The sequence below is a fragment of the Jaculus jaculus genome, chromosome 8 (genome assembly GCF_020740685.1).
Source record: "Jaculus jaculus isolate mJacJac1 chromosome 8, mJacJac1.mat.Y.cur, whole genome shotgun sequence".
NCBI classification, from domain to species: Eukaryota; Metazoa; Chordata; class Mammalia; order Rodentia; family Dipodidae; genus Jaculus; species Jaculus jaculus.
The window spans coordinates 97,828,319-97,846,904 of record NC_059109.1 but is presented as its reverse complement, the minus strand read 5'-3'; the positions used below and the strand labels follow the sequence as shown (position 1 = coordinate 97,846,904).

At 39.9% G+C, this 18,586-nt stretch overlaps 1 protein-coding gene across 6 annotated transcripts in view; it reads left to right on the top strand.

The window, feature by feature from the left end:
• Kif16b (kinesin family member 16B) overlaps positions 1 to 18,586 on the top strand; it is a 303,646-nt gene that overhangs the window by 191,235 nt on the left and 93,825 nt on the right. For 3 of the 6 annotated variants that reach the window (XM_045156259.1, XM_045156258.1, XM_045156256.1), the window contains exons 18-23: positions 6,372 to 6,404; positions 6,768 to 6,821; positions 8,489 to 9,850; positions 13,955 to 14,107; positions 15,811 to 15,907; positions 17,287 to 17,337. In XM_045156259.1, the coding sequence (XP_045012194.1) occupies positions 6,372 to 6,404; positions 6,768 to 6,821; positions 8,489 to 9,850; positions 13,955 to 14,107; positions 15,811 to 15,907; positions 17,287 to 17,337 (1,750 nt within the window). Of the gene's footprint in view, positions 1 to 6,371; positions 6,405 to 6,767; positions 6,822 to 8,488; positions 9,851 to 13,954; positions 14,108 to 15,810; positions 15,908 to 17,286; positions 17,338 to 18,543; positions 18,583 to 18,586 lie in introns of those variants that run through there. The other 3 variants (XM_004661532.2, XM_045156257.1, XM_045156260.1) reach the window with 2 other exon arrangements.

The following is an 18,586-nucleotide window of genomic DNA, read 5'->3' as shown; positions in this document are numbered from 1 at the left end:
AAAAATGCTATGGTATATATACATATATACCATAAAATATATATATGTATATATATATTTACCATTTTTTAAAAGCAATCACTGGTTTGCTTTTTGGATTTTTTTTTTTTTTTGACAGAGTAGTTTTCAGACTCCCATTTGGAAAGTTGTACTTTTTTTGATTAGGGATATGACAGTTCATTAGAAAACATTCCTAGAATGCTTTGGATATTTTGTTACAAACTGTGATCTTTACTCAAGAGGAGTTTGATTTTATGACCTTCAAGATTAAATTGTGAGTCCTTTTGCCCCACCCCATCTTGGCAAATACTCCCTTGCAGCTATAGCCTCCACTTTTGAATAACTTGACATGGACGATAACCAGACATGGCAGTAGGGTGTAGAAATGCCTGTTAGCTGTCTCTACAATGCCTTACTTCTTAGCTTTCCTGCGAAAGTTCATGTGAGTGATGATGTACAGAGGAAATATTTCAAAGCCTCTCTTGAAGAATCAGTGTTCAGGTGAGTGGCTGATGCTTCCTTTAATCTGTGTCCTTGTACCCATCCTGGAGAGTATTTGCCTTTCACTTAGCCTTGAGAGAACAACTAGTACATTCTATTTTCTGGGTCAGGGAAAGTTGGATAGGATCAGTATGAGCTTAATGCTCAAATCCAAAATTGTGCTTGAATCTTTAGGATGATCCAATCTCCTTGGATCCACAATGCCCACTTTAGTCAGCAACTAGACCCAGGGAAGGAGCAGGGGTAGAGAAAGCATCTTCCACTGAACGCTAGGCTTTTGTCATTCCTTCCCTGGGTTTGCACTGAGGAATGCGCCACACATTCCAGGCAATGGCCAATGCTTCTTCAGAGACATCTGTGTGATCAGTCACAGAAGTACTTTGCAGAGCCCGGTGGATAGTGAAGGAGTAGGGCCTCTTGTTCCAGTATTGTTAAGTTTGAAGATGGTAAGGGCAGAGCACCAAATCAGTCCCATGTGAGCTCAGGTCTGTGCAATTTGTGGATCATGTACCACTACATTGGCTACAACTTAAAAGTCACTAGAAAATCCAAGCCTGTCCATTGGCCTGCTGAAACAACAGAGTGAGTCATCTGGGAACTTCACAAGTATGACTGACTCAGCTCACCTCTGTGGTCAGACAAGAACTCTCTTCGAGGCATTTTGTATATGGTCCCAGACTCAGCTCTTTTGCCCTCCCAGTGGGCTCACACTTCACTTGCCAGCGCAAGTGCTGGCAAGACATGAGTAGCTATCTCCCTCCATCTAGAAAGTGAAATATCTTCAGAGCCACCAAACTAATCACTATTAGGACAATAGCAAGATTCAAATACTTAAGCTTGTCGTTTATTTCAATTATTCTTTCTTCTCTTTCATAGTCAGTCTCACTTTCAAAGTAATGGTGTGAAATGAGAAATTTCCACCCCCTCATTTTCCATTGCTGATGATAACAGGAATGTAAATTGCAAGATGTGAAGTTATTCCTAAAAATACTAGCTGTCTTTTAATGAAAATAAAAATAGATTGTATACTGTGCTTTTTGTTGAACCTAACACAGTCTGTGTATTTCCAAATGTCATTTTTAAAATGTTGAAAACAACTGTAGAAATTACACCCTTTTCTTGTTTCCCTTTTAATTTTAACATTTTGGAAATTAGCATTTGGGGCCGTGATAATTCCAATAATGTAAGGTAGTGAAATACTCTTATTTTAAAATGCTGCCACATTTAAATACAATTATGCTTGACACACTCACAATATGTTTTATAGTCTTGTAATTTCTTATTTGAAGTAATAATCATGGGCTATAGAAAGAGATGCATTTTAAGATATAATATGTAAACCTAATAGAAGTCATTATCACTGTTCTTATAGTCTTCAGGACCTTGTTTTAAGTTAAGAGTGATTATCTATGGTTTATTCATTTATTTTTGTCTTGACTGGAAACAAGAATCATTATTTAGCAATAGCTTTTGGTGAAAAACAGCTAAGATAGTAACATTGAGAAACAGAAAGCAGAAGTAAATTCACAATTTTTTAAGAATTTTATTGCCAGTTTTACATATACCTATAATATTAATAATATGTATATATAAATTATAAGCACATACATTTAATTTTCATGTTTACCTCTCATTATCTTCTCTTTTACCCTTCCCCTTCTCAATGAACTCTTCCTTCCCAGATGATTAATTCAGCCAGTCAACAGTAGTAGCTTCCTTCCTAGGGTCATGACCTTCCCAGCCATAGGCCTTTGACTAGGTTTTCAGTACCAGGCATGAATTCCCTCCATGGATCAGGCCTCAATTTCAATCTGAGAGCAATTATTTAACTTTGTGACATTCAGGCCACTGTTGTAACAGTGAGCACATCTTACTTGGGTGACTGGTTGTGTAAAAGAATCTACTCCCTAAGACTGTTTGCTCTCCCCCCCCCACCCCCCCCCGCGGTCTGCATAATACCTTCCAACACTGTAAAAGCTACCCAGGAAGGAGGAAGTTTATAGCTCAGTTCCAGACTGATTTCATGTCATACCTCTTCTTTAAGAAACAAAATGGGGAGAAGGGCTGGAGAAATGGCTTGGTGGTAAAATGTGCTTGCTTATAATGCCTGACAGCCTGAGTTTAAAACCCCAGTTCTCAGGTACAGCCAGATGCACAAAGTGGTGCATGTATCCGGAGTTTATTTGCAGCAGCAACAGACCCTAGTATGCTCATATTCTCTCTCTTTCTCTCTTATAAGTCAATAAAATATTTTTTTAAAGGAATCAAAATGGGAATTTCTCCTTGATCAATTGGTAACGCCCTTCTGGAGGGTTCAGGTATCTTCAGTTAATAGCTTGCATTGATCAAGTGTTTCCCTCTATCCTACTCCAGTGTTCTAGTTCAAGACATACTCTCAGAGGAGCTGGTGATTTCTGAGCCCTGAGACAATTACATCCTCTGACAAGGTCAATGTCTTCTCAGATGATCCCCCTTCTCCTGGCCAGCAGTGGCTCAATTTGTGGCACCTGTCTCTGACTCTTGTCCCTGTTATCATTTTGCTACCATCCCAGATATATTCCCTCCATCCCTACTTGTCTTGAGTAATTCAGTGCTGACTCACCCTGCAAACTGATGAGTTAGGTGCTATTGACTTTGTCAGCATGTAAACTTCATGTTGACCTCATTTAGTCTCCTGTTTGGTATCTTTTCCAGTCCTGAAACCAGCAGCTTAGCCCACGCCTTCCACATTTCTCGGACAAGCCTTCTGCTAAGCTCTTGCCGGAGTTCCAGCTCTGGGAGCATGGGGATGTCCTCTGCCCCTCAGTGCTACCAGAGGGAAACAGATCAGTGCAGAGATTGGGGCCTCAAACTAATTGTCCCAAAGCCTTAATGATGCCCAGCTGGTCCTTTTTTACCTGATTTAATTTATCAGTTTTCTCTACAGTTTCTATATGTACAATACAGATGTACATTTTTTTCTTTTTTTAAATTATTTATTCCATTTCATACCTGCATATATTTGATGTTATATCCCCCACTTGCCGTCTATTATCTTTCTCTTCCTATTAACATCCTCCTTCTTCCCCATGAATTCCATCTTACTTTACTTTAATTCATGCCTTTTATTTTTGTGCTCACTGAGTTAAGTTATGGTTACTTGTGATCATGAGTAGAATATTACTTGCTTTGGAATGAGCAACTTACAAATGGCTACACCCATGATGAAACTTGTTGGTTTTTTTGTTGCTTTTTTGGGCTATATATATATACATATATGTATGTATGTATGTATGTATGTATGTATGTATGTATGTGTGTGTGTGTGTGTTTTAGAGACAGGGTTTACTTATGCAACCCAAGCTATTTCCCAAACTCGTGATCCTCCTGCCTCACCCTCCTGAGTGCTAGGATAATAGGTATGTGCCACAGTTCTCTTATTTACTGCCCCTTTTTTCTGTTACAAGTACTGTCCCTGGCCCTTACACCTATAACCCCACCACTCTTCCTCATTAATAACAGAGTTCTTGTTTCTGCCTACACAGAATTCAACAGTGCTAAGAGAATGGCACCCTCAAGTTCCATGCCTCCATCCAGCCTCCTGATTTGTCTCCTGCTTCCCAGTCACTCTTTTTACAGCTTCCAAAACCTGGAACACCAGTGTTGTTCACCAACCTGTTCCAAGACATTTCTCTGTCACTGTCTCTCAGATCAAGTTGAAAATCTTCAGTAAACTTTCAGCACTCTTTGATGTGCACTTTCTGGTGTTCTCTTACAATCTATGTTGCTATATCTCTCATGGGAAGCCAAAGTCTGGTTTCATTAAGCATTCTTTGAGTCCTTATATAAGAGAATAAAAAGCACAAGTAGGTCGAGAATCAGGAAGTTTTTTCTCAATGTGCCTGCTACCAAATTCTGCAGTAGGTACCCTATGCTCTTTGTGATGTACTCTCACAGACAGACCAGAGCTGGGGCTGCACCTCTTTATAGATGGCTATATCTTCTCTCTCGTCATGTTGCTTGACGCTGTGGTCAATGGCAAAATGATCATTGCTCAGGTAGAATGCCACATTAGATATTATAACTCAGATTAGAATCTTGACACTCCGTAGCAAGCACTCTTTAGCAAGAATTGTGCTTGGCAAATCTGGGTTTAGGTTCCTCCTTGTTAATCATATATTGTAAGCCTCAGTTTCTTACTTTGTTAGCTGAGAATGATAGATATGTTCACTTTCAAAAAAACAAACTACAGATACTGCAAAGCAGTATTGTCAAAGCAGTGTATATTAATAATGGGCATGGTCAGCTGTTGGTTCACAGAAAGTAAAACTTGAGATTAAAGAAAATTCCTTTAGGGAAATTCTCTGGTTTCAAAAGTGTTTTAGAGCTGAGGAAAAGGCTCAGTAGATAAAGCACTTGTTACATAAGTGTGAGTACTTAAGTTTGGATCTCCAGAACCTGCATTAAAAAAAAACAAAACAAAAACTGATTAACTGACTCCAGAAAGTCTAAACTGTTTATTGAGATGTTTAGTAGGAAGCTTTGTAGTTAAATGAAATAGAATAATCATGTATTAATTTTAATAAAGTCTGTACCATTTAAGGCCAGGTGTGGTGGTGCACATCTTTAATCCCAGCACTTGGGAGGCAGAGGTAGGAGGATTGCTATGAGTTCAAGGCCACCCTGAGAATACAGAGTGAATTCCAGGTTAGCCTGGGCTAGAGTGTGACTCTACCTCAAAACACCAAAAAATAAAAAAAGAAGTCTATACCATTTAATGCAATGATATGCAAGCTGAGCTCCATGACTTGTAGGGTTTATCATATATGGCCATGTGACTGATTTCTCATGGATAGAACGGCTATAGTAAGCTACAGATTGTCTTAACTGGTGTAAATATAGCTGTAAACAATAAGTTCCAATAATGGGTTTAGTTCTTGTGTTTGATGTCACAAATTTGTACATAGCTTGTAAATTGAGCAAACATTTTGGAATTTGCTGATTGTAAGTTCTAATCTTGGCCCCAACACATATTGCCAGTATGATCTTGGACATATGTGGGCCTTGGTTTCATCATCTATAGAATGAATCTATGGGATTTGTTCTCCTCATTTGCTGGCACAACAAGGACTAGCACCCTGTGTAAAGCAGCAGAGTGCCCATCATATCATAAATGCTCAGTTCTGCTTACAAAAGCCACCAGACAGTATACTCTCAGTATTAGCCCAAATTCAAGTGAAATGAGAGCTATCGGAAATGTGTTAGATCACTGTAAAAGTAACTCCATTGTCAATCTGGATTTGCATATTATCAAGGGAAAACAATTATGGTGAATTTCTATACAGCTAGTTTTCCAGCTATATCTGCTGTCTGCTAAAACAGGAAAATGTTTAAGATCAAGAATTACAGATCATGTTACTTAATTGAACAGTGAGACCTTGCAATAATTAAATCTACCGTCTGTGTTGTCAATTCTTTAATGCTATTTTAAAGTTCCGAGTGACCTACTTGCTTTGATTTTGATCCAACTTTGCCAGTCTGCCACAGTCTCATAACCCCACAGTCAGTCATTACATAACCATGAGCTAGAGGTGGACCTTGATGAACCTCTGAGCTGCGTCACTACCCATACGGTAGTAAGAATATGACCTCGCTGTTCATTGTTACTATTAGTGCTTGTGATGACCATAGATATGTATAAAACAAAACAAGGCTAACTTTTGGGGGTATGCTTTCTTCATGAAATGTTTGGAAATGTGATATTTATAACAAGTCCTTTTTTGCCTTGTGCATGGCTGTTGTACCTGACTGCTTATCTCCTGGTTCTTCCTCCTGTTGAATTGTGTTCTTAATCATTGTCTGTGCTCTTTCCCTCTCTACTTCCCTGGCAGTCTTTTTCCTATAAAAGGACCCATCTGTCTAAGGTAGAGATACTTCTTTTTACATACTCACCAGTGACTAAGCTGCATGGAATAGAAATACTTATCATTTAGAAGTTGTGTTTAATGTTGTGTGTTTAAATACAGTGACATTGTATTTGCCTCTGAGACAAATCTGTTCTTGACAATATAAGTTCAAGCACTCAAACTTTCTTCTAATTTCTAATCATAGTCAACACATTAAAGAATGTATTTTAAACTTGCTAATCCATAGTAATCAAAATAATTTTTTTAAAAAGCAGATTCTCTAGCTAATGGGTTATTTGTATTCAGAGTGAGGTAAAAAAAAAAAAAAAAAAAAAAAAAACCTCTCTCACAAAGTGTCTTATTTTCGTTTGATTTCATTAGACTTGAATTTGAGAGGCAGCAGCGTGAAGAACTTGAGAAACTAGAAAGTAAAAGGTAAGCCATATTGGCTTTGAGTCACTAGGCTTTGTCTGTTTGTGGGTTCCAGTGTTCATATCCTACATAGACTTCTTTTGTCACTTTTACCACTTCCCTCTTGTTCTATATTATTTGCATATCTAAGAGATTGACTTTATTATATGTTTGCTTTTTTTTTTTTTTTTTTACAGCACTTTGTCCTTAAATGCTTGGGAGAAAGGGCCACGAGTCAACAAACTAAGCATGTTACATATGTTTAAATTTATCTCAAAGGCATATCTTCTTATAACATCTCTTAATTTTATAAAACATCAATAGTCAATGGAAGAATGAATGAAAAAATCAAAAGAATTTCCTTTCCTTAATAACTACTCCTCTCCCCTTTTGGGGTGGGACTAAGGGCTAGAATTTGAACCCAAGGTTTCTAAGATAAGTGCCCTACCATTGAGCCATATCCCAGTTTTTGTATATTTGTGGTATTTTCTTAATTTGTTTGGTTGCTTTGAGACGGGATAATATTATGTAGCCTAGACAGGCCTCCTACATCACCACCCTGACTTTTGAGATTATAGGTATATACCACCACACCCAACACCACCCACCTTTTTAAAATACTTTTGCTTATTTTGTTTAACAATTTGTATTTTCCAACCTGTATTTTTTGCTTTCATATTTCTTTTATTTTAGGGTATGTATACATGCCTGTCTGCTTAATTGGCTTGGAATGTTCTTTATATGTTCTGAAATACCTTTTGTCTAATAAAATTATATTTTTCCCTGCCCCATCCTACTCAATAAGCAAAAAAATGGACCAATGGTAAACACAGTGCAGAAGAGAAGCTAAAGGCCATCAAAAATCTGTAAAGTGACATTTATCTTCTAGAATCTGGAGTGTCAGTGTCACATGTGAGTCCATTTGTAGCACCACTCAGGATAGACTTCAGGAGTCAGGAAGTGAAGGGCCAGCGTGATTGCTGTCACTCCATGCTTTTACTTTGGAAGCCAACTCAACCCCTAGTTTGATCTCGCACCCAGGGAGGATCTATTGTATTCCAAGAAAAAAAGGCAACATGTAACCCCTAGAGTCAGTCATACATTCAACTATCCTAATAGAGATTCCAGTTACTTTTAATATTTTGGGCCATTAGGTAATCATGATTTTCCTCAACTAGTGATTAAATGCTAAATAACATGGAGGATTTTTGAGCTGGAACAATGAATTGTCAATTATTTTGACTTTGCTATTTGACCCCAATGAGTTGAAGACAGCCAAAGCATTCTTATTTAATGTCATCTTGTAACTGAACTTCTGTTGCATTTTAGTCACTGGGCTGCATAAAGCGATCCACATTTAAATTTAAATTGGACGTGGTTCGTTCTCTTTGAGCTCAGGGGGCTTTTTTAATTATATCATGCATAACACATTATGATTCTAGGCTTTGCAAAGAAATGATATTAGAGTAACTTCAGGAGACAAGGCAGATGATACATTGGACAGTAAAAAAAAAAATAAAAAGTAGCATGCTGCTGAAAAGTTGAAAGGAAAGCATTTCCTCTTCGTTTATTTTAATGAAGGGTTCGGCTTCATGTTGCCTGTGCATTTCCAGAACATTCCAGTTAGAGAAAAGTTAGATTAACATTAGCACCTAGCATCAAATGATGAACAATCAACATTTGCATTACAGGAAACTCATTGAAGAAATGGAAGAAAAGCAGAAGTCAGACAAGGCCGAGCTGGAGCGGATGCAGCAGGAGGTGGAGACCCAGCGCAAGGAGACTGAAATTGTGCAGCGCCAGATCCGCAAGCAGGAGGAGAGCCTCAAACGTCGTAGCTTCCACATTGAAAACAAGCTCAAGGACTTGCTAGCAGAGAAGGAAAAGTTTGAGGAGGAGAGGCTGAAGGAACAGCTGGAATTTGAGCAACAGAAGAAGAGGCAGGAGGAAGAGAGCTTCTCCCGCATTAAAGAAGAGCTCTGGAGGCTCCAAGAGCTCAACAACCTTGAGCAGGCAGAGAAGATTGAGATCTCTCTGGAGCTGGAGCGGCTCCACAGGGAACAGGATGCTCAGAATGCAAAGTTGGAGCTAGAGAAAAGGAGGCTGGAGGAGCTGGAGAAGGAGCAGGTGTTGCGTGTGGCACACCTGGAGGAGCAGCTGCGAGAGAAGCAGGAAATGGTTCCCCTGTTACAGAGGAGTGAGGTTCAGCGAGTCGAGGAGGAGGAGAAGAGGGACCTGGAAGGCATCCGGGAGGCTCTTCTGAGGGCCAGGGAGGCCCGTGCTGGAGGGGACCACATCTACACTGAGGAGCTAGAAAGGGCTCAGCTGCACTTCTTTGAGTTCAAGAAAAGGCAGCTTGTGAAACTGGCAAACTTGGAGAAGGACCTGGTCCATCCGAAAGACCGCCTTAGAAAAGACATCCAAGAAGAACAGGAAACCCTCCAGCAAGTAAAATGTGAGAGTGACAAGGAACCCAGGCTCTTGGCAACAAATGATAGTAGTGTTACAAGTGTCACCTGTGTGGCTCAGGGTGTAGAGAATATAAAGCCAGCAGAAGACAGGCTGCAGTGTAAAGAACGCCAGCTACAGGACCTTCTGAAGCATCATTTGCCAGCTGTTTTGGAAGAAAAGCAGAGAGCGCTTGAAATCCTTGACAGAGGCACCCTGGACTTGGACCACACTCTCTACCAAGTAGAAAAAGAAGTGGGGGAGAAAGCAGAGCAGATAGCACAGCACCAGACCAATGTGAGCCAGCTGCAGCAGCTCCAAGCCACCTTGGAGTTCACGGCCAACATTGCTCAGCAGGAAGAGAGAGTGAGGAAGAAGGAAAAGGAGATTCTGGAATCCCAGGAGAAGCAGCAGATAGAGGCTTTGGAGCATGCTATGGCCAAGCTGGAGAGGAGGAGTTCTGCCCTGCAGAGGCACTCCATCCTAGGTCTGGAGATCCAAGAGCAGAAGCAGAAGCTTGTCTCTCTACACCACAGTACTGAACAGTCAGGGCTCTGGGCCAGCCTAGAAGCAGAGCAGGAGGCCCTGGAGAAGGACCAGGAAAGGTAAGAAGACTAGGGAATATGGTAGGTGCCCATTTTCTACTCCTTTTCTGCCTGTCATGGCACGTTTCTTACTGTCTCTGTAAAAACTGGATCATTGCATATCCCAAACTGACTCCCTGAACAACTTAGGGAGAACTCTCCCCAGCCCCCTGATTCATAGTACTTGAAAAGAGCCCAGTATACATAGTACTTGTGTGTGAACACAGCCAACCAAGCCAGCAAGGAAAGCTGTCCAGGTGATTCTGAACTCAGCATTTGGTGATCTGAGTACTATGTTTGCTATTAGGAAAAAGTAAAATGAAGGTAGTACTGATGGTAAGGAAAGGCTGTTCATCTTTCTGCCTTTTTCTTTGTTACCATAATTACCAGAGAGTAGGCTCTCAAAATGAAAAATACATGAATGTGAGAACATCTATCTGGTATGCTGCAGACAGGATGCTAAGACTCCCAGAAAGACTGAGGGCCACCTTGTGAATGAACATAACCCAGTTTGGATTTTCTTCTACCCTCAGTGCCTGTGCCTGTAAGAGGAGGAGATGGGTAAGATCAGATCCATTTTCTTAAGGCCCAAGACCCTCTGGTCAGTTGAGCCATTAGCACAAAACATATCTCTGCTCCAGTGTGGTTAAAATGTCTACTCTAAGCCAAATATGAGGAATCATGGCCCAGCAAGACAGATTCAGGTTGTCCTGAATGATGTGTGCCACTGTGGAAGTATGAACTTTGACAGATCAAACAAAAGTTGTCAGTGAATACATTCACAAAACACATTGGTGATGACATCAAGCAGGTGCCAGCAGAGGGAGGAACTCTGCTATGGGTTTCAGATGCAATCTGATGGCATTCTTAGCTTTTGGGTTGTTAGAGTCTAGGTGTGTCGAGCTTAGGGGATACATTCCAAGAATTTGTTCTTAAAAATCGAGAAGTCGTTAAATCAGATACAGACATAGTTGATAAATGGATATTAAGGCGACTAAAGATTATCTCAGATCATTTCAACTCTCCATTGGCACCATTCCAACTCTCCGTAATCACAAAGTTCTAGTGAGGCTGCAGAGTCTTCAATGTAGTGTGGCTTTTTTAGGGACCTTCAAGACCTTAACAGAAGCCCACCCACTGCCACCAGAAGTCTAGGCTGCTGCCTTGAGTCCCTTGTTTGGCATTTGGCAGAGGCACAGGGCAGTCATTGATGGCAAGGCTAAAAAGTTTTAACCTTCACCCACCATTTCCTGAGAATGTCAAAACAGCTTCCTTTTAAATGACCTGCTTATGTGATGCATTATATTTAGTCACTCTGTGGTAACTCCTTCAGGCAAAACAAAAACAAAATAACAATCAAAAACCATAATGCTATTACTTCAGAGGAATAGGTCAGGGGGTTAAGGAAATGATTACAGGTATGTTATGTAAATGAAATTGCTGGACAAAGCTCCAGCCCCAGGAAATTTAAAGTAGTGGAGGGCATGCTCTCAATTTGTGTCCTGCAGTGTGCAATAAGAGTGCGGTGTGAGCTTTCAACTTCCTGTCCCTGATTCTTGTCAACCAGCCACATGGTATTACTACTTCATAATATTAGATACAGTGCTGTGATGTCCGTGGAAGTGATTCCCCAGTGTCAGCATTCCTCCAGAAGCCTTGCGAGGAAGGCAGTTAGCTTCATTAGTTGTGATGAAGTAGACTGCACTGAGATCTAATTCATGCTGATGAAGCTTTGCTCTGCCTGTGATGTCCCAGCAGCATTATGTGAGCAGGCAGTTCTGCTGCACTTTATTTTCTTCCTGGGTTCTGTGGTTGTGCCAGGACTGGCTGGCCATACAGCCTGACTTGGCCCCTTGTGAAATCTGACAAGTGGGGAAGATTAAGCCCATGAGGGACCACATGTGACTACACTGCACTGACAATGCTTGCCCATTGGCCCCTCTATGCCTTATGAGGGAAGGTCAAGCCATTTCACTGCTTTCCCATGGCTGCTCCTTCCAGCTGCCCCAGTGACATGTATGCGGCAACCCACTTGAAAAGCCCTCCTATTGCCACAGAAGACATAAGAGGAAAACTGTAATACCCACATTTAATTGACTTTACTATGAGTCCTTTAATAATGATAGTCCTAATGTCCACCATGAAAAATAATTGTGGGTAACTCACACTGTCTTAAATGTGACAATGTGTATTGTCATTGATTTTCCAAAGAAGGCCCAGCAGCATCCCCAGGTAACAGGTTTAAAGCCACAGTGTTAATATTGTTCCTGGAGCCTAGTATTACATAAGTGATGAAGTGATTCTAGGTCTACTTCCTGCCTAGCTCTTAGTTTTCTGACCATAGTTTTCTACTGTACAGTCAGAGCAGTTCTTCACTCAGTGAGTCCTTAGGGCCCCACGTAGACCAGCACTGCCAAGGCCCCTCTGCAGTCTTTTCCACTGTACTAGCCTCAAAGGACACCTGTGGGTAAATAACCCCCACAGGATAAAGAAGACTCTAAACATCCTGCTCATTTACCCTTCATCCTTTTCCTATTATGTGGCCCCTTACACCATTCTTTTCTTGTTTGTTTTGAGACAGGGTCTCATATAGCCTAGGCTAACTTCAGACTCACTATGTAGCCAAGGATGACCTTGAACTCCTGATCTGCCTACTTCTATCTCCCAAGTTTACATGTATGTGCCACCATGCCCAGCTTCTGACACTACTCTTTTTATTTATCTATTTTGAGAGAGAGAGGGAGAGAGAGAAAAAAAAATATATGGGTGCACCAGGGCCTTTAACCACTGCAGAAAAACAAACAAACAAAAAAAACAAAACAAAAAAAACTCCAGATGTGTGCACCACCTTGTGCATCTGGCTTATGTGGGAACTAAGGAATTGAACCTGTATCCTTAGGCTTCGCAGTCAAGTTCCTTAACCGCTAAGCTATCTCTCCAGCCCCAGACACCACTCTTTTGTGCTGATTCCTTCCTCTTTTGAAAGTACCAGAAGCTCTACAAGTTGATGCTCTGTAAGTGATGGCTCATCACTGGACAGATAAGACCTGAGTTAAACTCAGCACTTTTTCCTTTGAAGCCCAGGTATGCTTCCTGTCCCCACCCCATGGTCACATGTGAGAGTTAAGAAGTTGGCGTTCATGTTCAAGGTGGGGCAGTCAGGTTGCTGCTGGTGACACCAGAGAACCAGCATTTGCAGCTAAAACCTCTGACTCAGCGCTTAAGGCAGTAGCACATGAGATCAATTCACTCATACTTGACCCCTGGAGTAATAGAGACCCAGATTCAAGTCATTTGACCACATTTATATATGCACAGTGAGTGGACCGTAGATTTAAACTGTTGGGACTTTTGTTCATTGGTGCCAATTTCCTGGCAAGCAAATAGTCTGATCACTCATGAGTCAAGTTCACATGGGTCAGTAAGAGAATGGCTTTTTTTTACATGGTTGGCCTCATATTAGATGTATCATTTATCACTAGAGATAGTTTTTGTTTGTGCAGTCCATAGATAATTTTTAATTTGAAGTCAAATAGATATCCTCTCTTTCCTTTTCCCTCTGCCTCACAACAGGCTTTCCCGATTTTGTGACATAGCTCCTTTGTTCAGATTGCTTTCTACACCTCTTCCACTATCATCTCCAAATGTCCACATTCCTCCAGGCTTTGAAAACAAAACCCAGACTTGTCTTGACCATGAAATTCCTTTTAGCTTGCTATTTTCCACAAGCCTTTGAAACATATATCTTGCCAAGTGGAAGTATTTGCACTGTTCTAATATGCAGTCTACAACCACATCTCGTTGAGGTAGGATTTAGGGGACTCGGAATTCTGCATAGCTATTTCAAGGATTTGCTTGAAGCCCAGCAGAAGTGCCTTTTTTGCCTTTATTGTTCAAGCTCTCCTGCTTTGGATACCTGCAGCACTTGTCCCATACCCTTCTTGACCATGAGGTTTGGAGGAGAAGCACTCCAGGGCTTCATAGGTAGAAGTGCCAGTGTGTGGCACCAGAAGGTCAAGCTCCATGTGTTTGAGTTTCTTTTCTGGATCCTTCATGGTTTTTAGAACAAATCTACAGCACGTGTGCTAATGCAATACTACTAATTCATGGGGTTAACATTTCTAGGTTGGAACCTGAAATCCAGCAGCTGAAGCAGAGGATCTGTGAGGTCGATGGTGTTCAAAGACCTTATCTTGGAACCCTGGAGGGGAAGGCTGCTGCTTCCCACATGGTATCCAGTACTGAAAAACCTCCCCTGGCTCCACTGATGGATGCCAGGTACTCAATATTAAACTAATGCTATTCTTTGATTTGATTTAATGATGCATTAAATCCATACTGGCTACTTCACATATGGAGAGCTTCAGACAAAGGCAGCAATAATACTGTGCCTGAACAGTGCTCTGTTGGCTGCTTCCTGGCCTGTGGAAGGGTATGGAATCATGTGAAGGGAACCAAAAAAAAAACAAACAAACAAAAAAAAAAACTGGCCAGCCAGATCCAAGGAATTTTGGCTCCATTGTGAAACGATGGTGTTATAAAGTACAGAGAATCCAACAAAATCCACAGCAAAGTGCTGCATGGCCAGAGTGAAAAAAAAGTAAGCTAGAGCATTGACTGAAGGATATCATAGGGAAATTTCTAACCCAGCAGACTTGAGGCCTGGATCTTAGGTGCTAGGTTTTTGGCTATCAAACTTCTCTGATTGGCATGAGCCTCCTTGGACCCTTAGTCTAGCTCTGTTTTCCACAGGATCAGTTTAAATGTCAGTGAAGGTGGAAGTGGGGAATTAACTTGTACATTACCTTGGTTCACGTTCAGTTACACATAATTGTGCTTTCAATGCTGAAAGGTAAATATTGTTTTATGTAAGCTGCCCTATCTCAATATTAATCTCTTTACCCAGCATTTAGAAGACTATTTCTCTGGTGGTCTGTGGCACAAAAAAAAAAAAAAAAAAAAAAAAAAAAAAAAAAAAAACATGCTGACAGGACCTTGCACGTATTTAGAAAGACAAAGGTATAATTTATCTGTTTGGTAAATGTGTTATGGTGTAAGCAGGGAATGCATTTAAAATAACCTATCTAACAAGCATCTGTGGAATTGGAGGACAGGAGCTTAGAGCCGAGTCAGACTTATTTTTGGCAATGTAAACCACAGAAAGGACTTTTGATATGGCTGATATTCTCTGGACTGTGTTTCCTCTGGATACAATAACTTATAAGCAGACCAGAGACTGTTCTGTAAGTTCTGGGATGTTTAAGTTTGATGGGTATACTTCACATACACAGAGCTTCATCTGTATCCTAAAAGGCACCGGACAATAGTTACATGCTTCAGAAATCAGCAGCTCTGGCTTGTGCAGATTTGGCCCTGTACTTGACAATTGGGAAGGCAAGGACCTTCAAGGGAATCGCAGGCCAGGTGACAATGACCCAGCTCAAGAAACAGACAAACCAGGAACAGTGTGAGAACTGAAGACATTATTCTAGTTGAACACCCAAGACTTTGTAGAGAGTATCGTCTACCTCTTTTTACTTTTCTGTAACCATTATAAATGGCCTGTGGTTGAGAAATGACTATCATCTGTATCTTCCTTTTCCATATGAGGAAACCAAATGTGCTATAAAGTAGGATCTGAGCACACCAAGCCTTGGACATCTGTGTTTGTGATTTCCCCCTACCCTGTAAAGGATTTCCACTAAAAAAATCTAGGAAAGTTTTAGATGGGGTCACTGATTCTTCTTTCCAATCTCAGTATCTTGTTCATTCAGGTCTTTCTTATTTGGGACAGACATAGACGGTGAACACATAGAACCAGATTTCTTGTAAAGAAGAAAACTGCTTAAGATCCCAAGTGTTTTTTAATGTAAATATTTGGCCTTTAGAATGAGAAAGTCTCTATTGTATGGGGCATCATGAAGACATAAGGACCATGCATAATGGTTAGGTACATTCAATCTTATCTCCGTTGTTTTCAGTATCAGTGCATACATTGAGGAAGAAGTCCAAAGACGCCTTCAGGATTTGAACCGGGTTATGGCTGATGCCAGCAATGCACCTGCAGATACTATGAAGGTGAGACACAGGTGCCAATCAGATCACCTCTTAGATATGTTAGTGGACTGGTAATAGTAGTGGAGTCATTCATTACTGCTTGTTAAGAGAAAATTTGGATGTGGAATGTTCAAGGGTGAGCATTAAATATTGCTTGAATTGAACTCAATGGATTTCAAATAGAATTAATTGAGGTGTAGCTTATTTCAATTTTTTTTAATTCAGGGGAAACTCTTTAAGTGCATGATTTATTTGCTTTGATTTATAAAATTTCCACATGTAACATTTTTTCTGTTTTTTTTTTCCTCAAAAATGACCAGCTTTCATAAGTATTTAATTCACCTTGTAAATTATCTGAGGTATATATTTTCCTCTTGACCAGATGCATACATGTGATAGGTTGATTTTTATCAAAGTGATAATTCATACATTTTATTAGCATATATTAATTGTGTATCAAGTAATGGGCTTCATTGTGATACTTTTATCCATAGCTATGTTCTGATCTAGTATTTATCTCTCTGTTGTTACCTTTTCTTATGCCCCTGTCTGATCTCTACCACCTCCCATATAGTCCCCCTTTTACTTTCATGTTCTGATGGGTTTTTATTTTTGTTTTCTAAATTGCACACATAAGGGAAATGATGCAATGCCTATCTCTTATGCTCCTATCTGATCCCCACCACATCCCTCATAGTTCCCCCCTTTACTTTCATGTTCTGATTGCATTTGTTTTTTCTTTTTCTAAATCGCACACATAAGAGAAAAGACACAATACCTGTCTCTCTGGGTCTGTATTATTTTCTTTAATGTGATTTCCATCCATTTCCCTATATATGAATTTTTGTTGTTTATGGCCTAAAAAGAAACTTGGCTGTGTATATGTATATGTAGTACATTTTCTTTACCTAGTTGTTGTTGGCACCCTGGTTGATTCCTTAGCTTAGCTGTTGTGAGTAGTGCTGCACTAAACATGGCTGTGCAGGTTTCTCAATCATACACTGGCTTGGATGGCTTTGGATGTATTCTCAGAAGTGAGGTAGCTGAATCAACTGGTATTTCTATTTTTAGTTTTTTTTTGAGGAACCTCCATATTGGTTTCCATAGCAAAATACAATTCATTTCTATCTTGCAAACGAAAGGTTCTAAAGAAATTTTGCTTCTCATTTTATTCTTTGAATTTTAGCATTAGGAATAGTTAAATTCTCTTTCTGGCAGATAAATCAGTAAGAGACATGTTTACCTTAGGAATGTTAATTCTGTAAAAGGGCTGTCATTGTTGAATGACAAGTATGTTTTTGAAAATTTTGTTCCCATAAATACTGGTAATCGAATCAGCTTTTCTTCCCTCTATGAACATGCTATAATTTAATATAAAAGGCTTTTTATTTTCTTTTCAGGATAATGAGAAATTTCACAATGGCACCATTCAACGTAAGCTAAAATATGAGGTAGGTAATGATTTTTCAGATTGATAGGGTTGCTTAAATTATGGCATGCTTGTGTGATTAAATTTTCTTAATGTTTAGTTGCATAATTAGAATTTTGAAGTCCCAGTGAGATTAATGGCTAATAGGGAAGGCAAGCTATTATATGGTCTTAAAATTAAAGAGAATCCTGCAGGCAGCAAACTGTTTTGGCTTTATGTGAGTGGCCTGTGGCTGTGGCAGAGCTGTATCTGCTTTCTCTCTTGTAGCAGTATCCTTCCCTTGGTCTCATTTGAAAGGCAGAATCAAACAAGCAGAATCAGATAGGAGGGTTGAAAATGAAGCTGAGGTCTTCTTAGTGTTTTTTTTTTTTTTTTTCTTTTTAACCCATTCATTTTACAGACAGAGTTGGCAGTGGTACAAAGGAAACATTCATAATTGACTGGCTTGCTTCTTGGATGGATTGTCAAACTAATGTTTATTTGGGCTTACAATTTGTAAGAATTCACTTTCTTGCACAGAGTGGGCACATTCTTCTTATATAGTCTTAAGTTTAAAAGTAAAAACAAAACAAAAAAAGCTAGGTGGTCATAATCTTCCCACCAGTATTAGTCACTCATTGGATAGAGAGAAAGAGAGAGGGTAAGTATTCCTCCATGGTGTTGACTGACTTTGACCACAGCCCTCCCTCCTGCCAGTCACCCAGTAATGACATTCCCTCTTCTGGATACCATCTCCTAGCCACTCAGTCCTTTGTATCCACAGTGCCTGGCACATTACAGGAGTGCCGAAAGCTTTTCATAGTGGTTGGATAAATACCAGTGATGATAGTCTAATAAGGGAGGAGGCATGTAATCAAAAAGAAAAAAAAAATCTGGATTGGCATACCTGTTAAATTCTTTTGGCCTTGCTGATGTTTCATTACATATACCCCAGTTTGAAACATATTTTGAACACTTGGCCATGCAGCTCACTGTGGCTTTTTACATACTGAATCAAAAGATTTGGGATTTGCTTTAGACAAAATTAAATCTTAGGCCAAGAAAAGAATACTTTAGATCAATCTTATGCAGGGTATTTCTATCAAAATACCTGGAAATTTTTAACAATAATGATAGGGAAATTGATGTGCTGTATATAAATCAGATCACCTGTTCTTAAATCATGCCCTAATCAATATAAATGTCTGAGGCTTCTTACTTAACCTCTTAATCCATGTAATGAAACCAGTGGCTACAAAGATCAAAGGAATGATGGCACATGCCCATTTCAA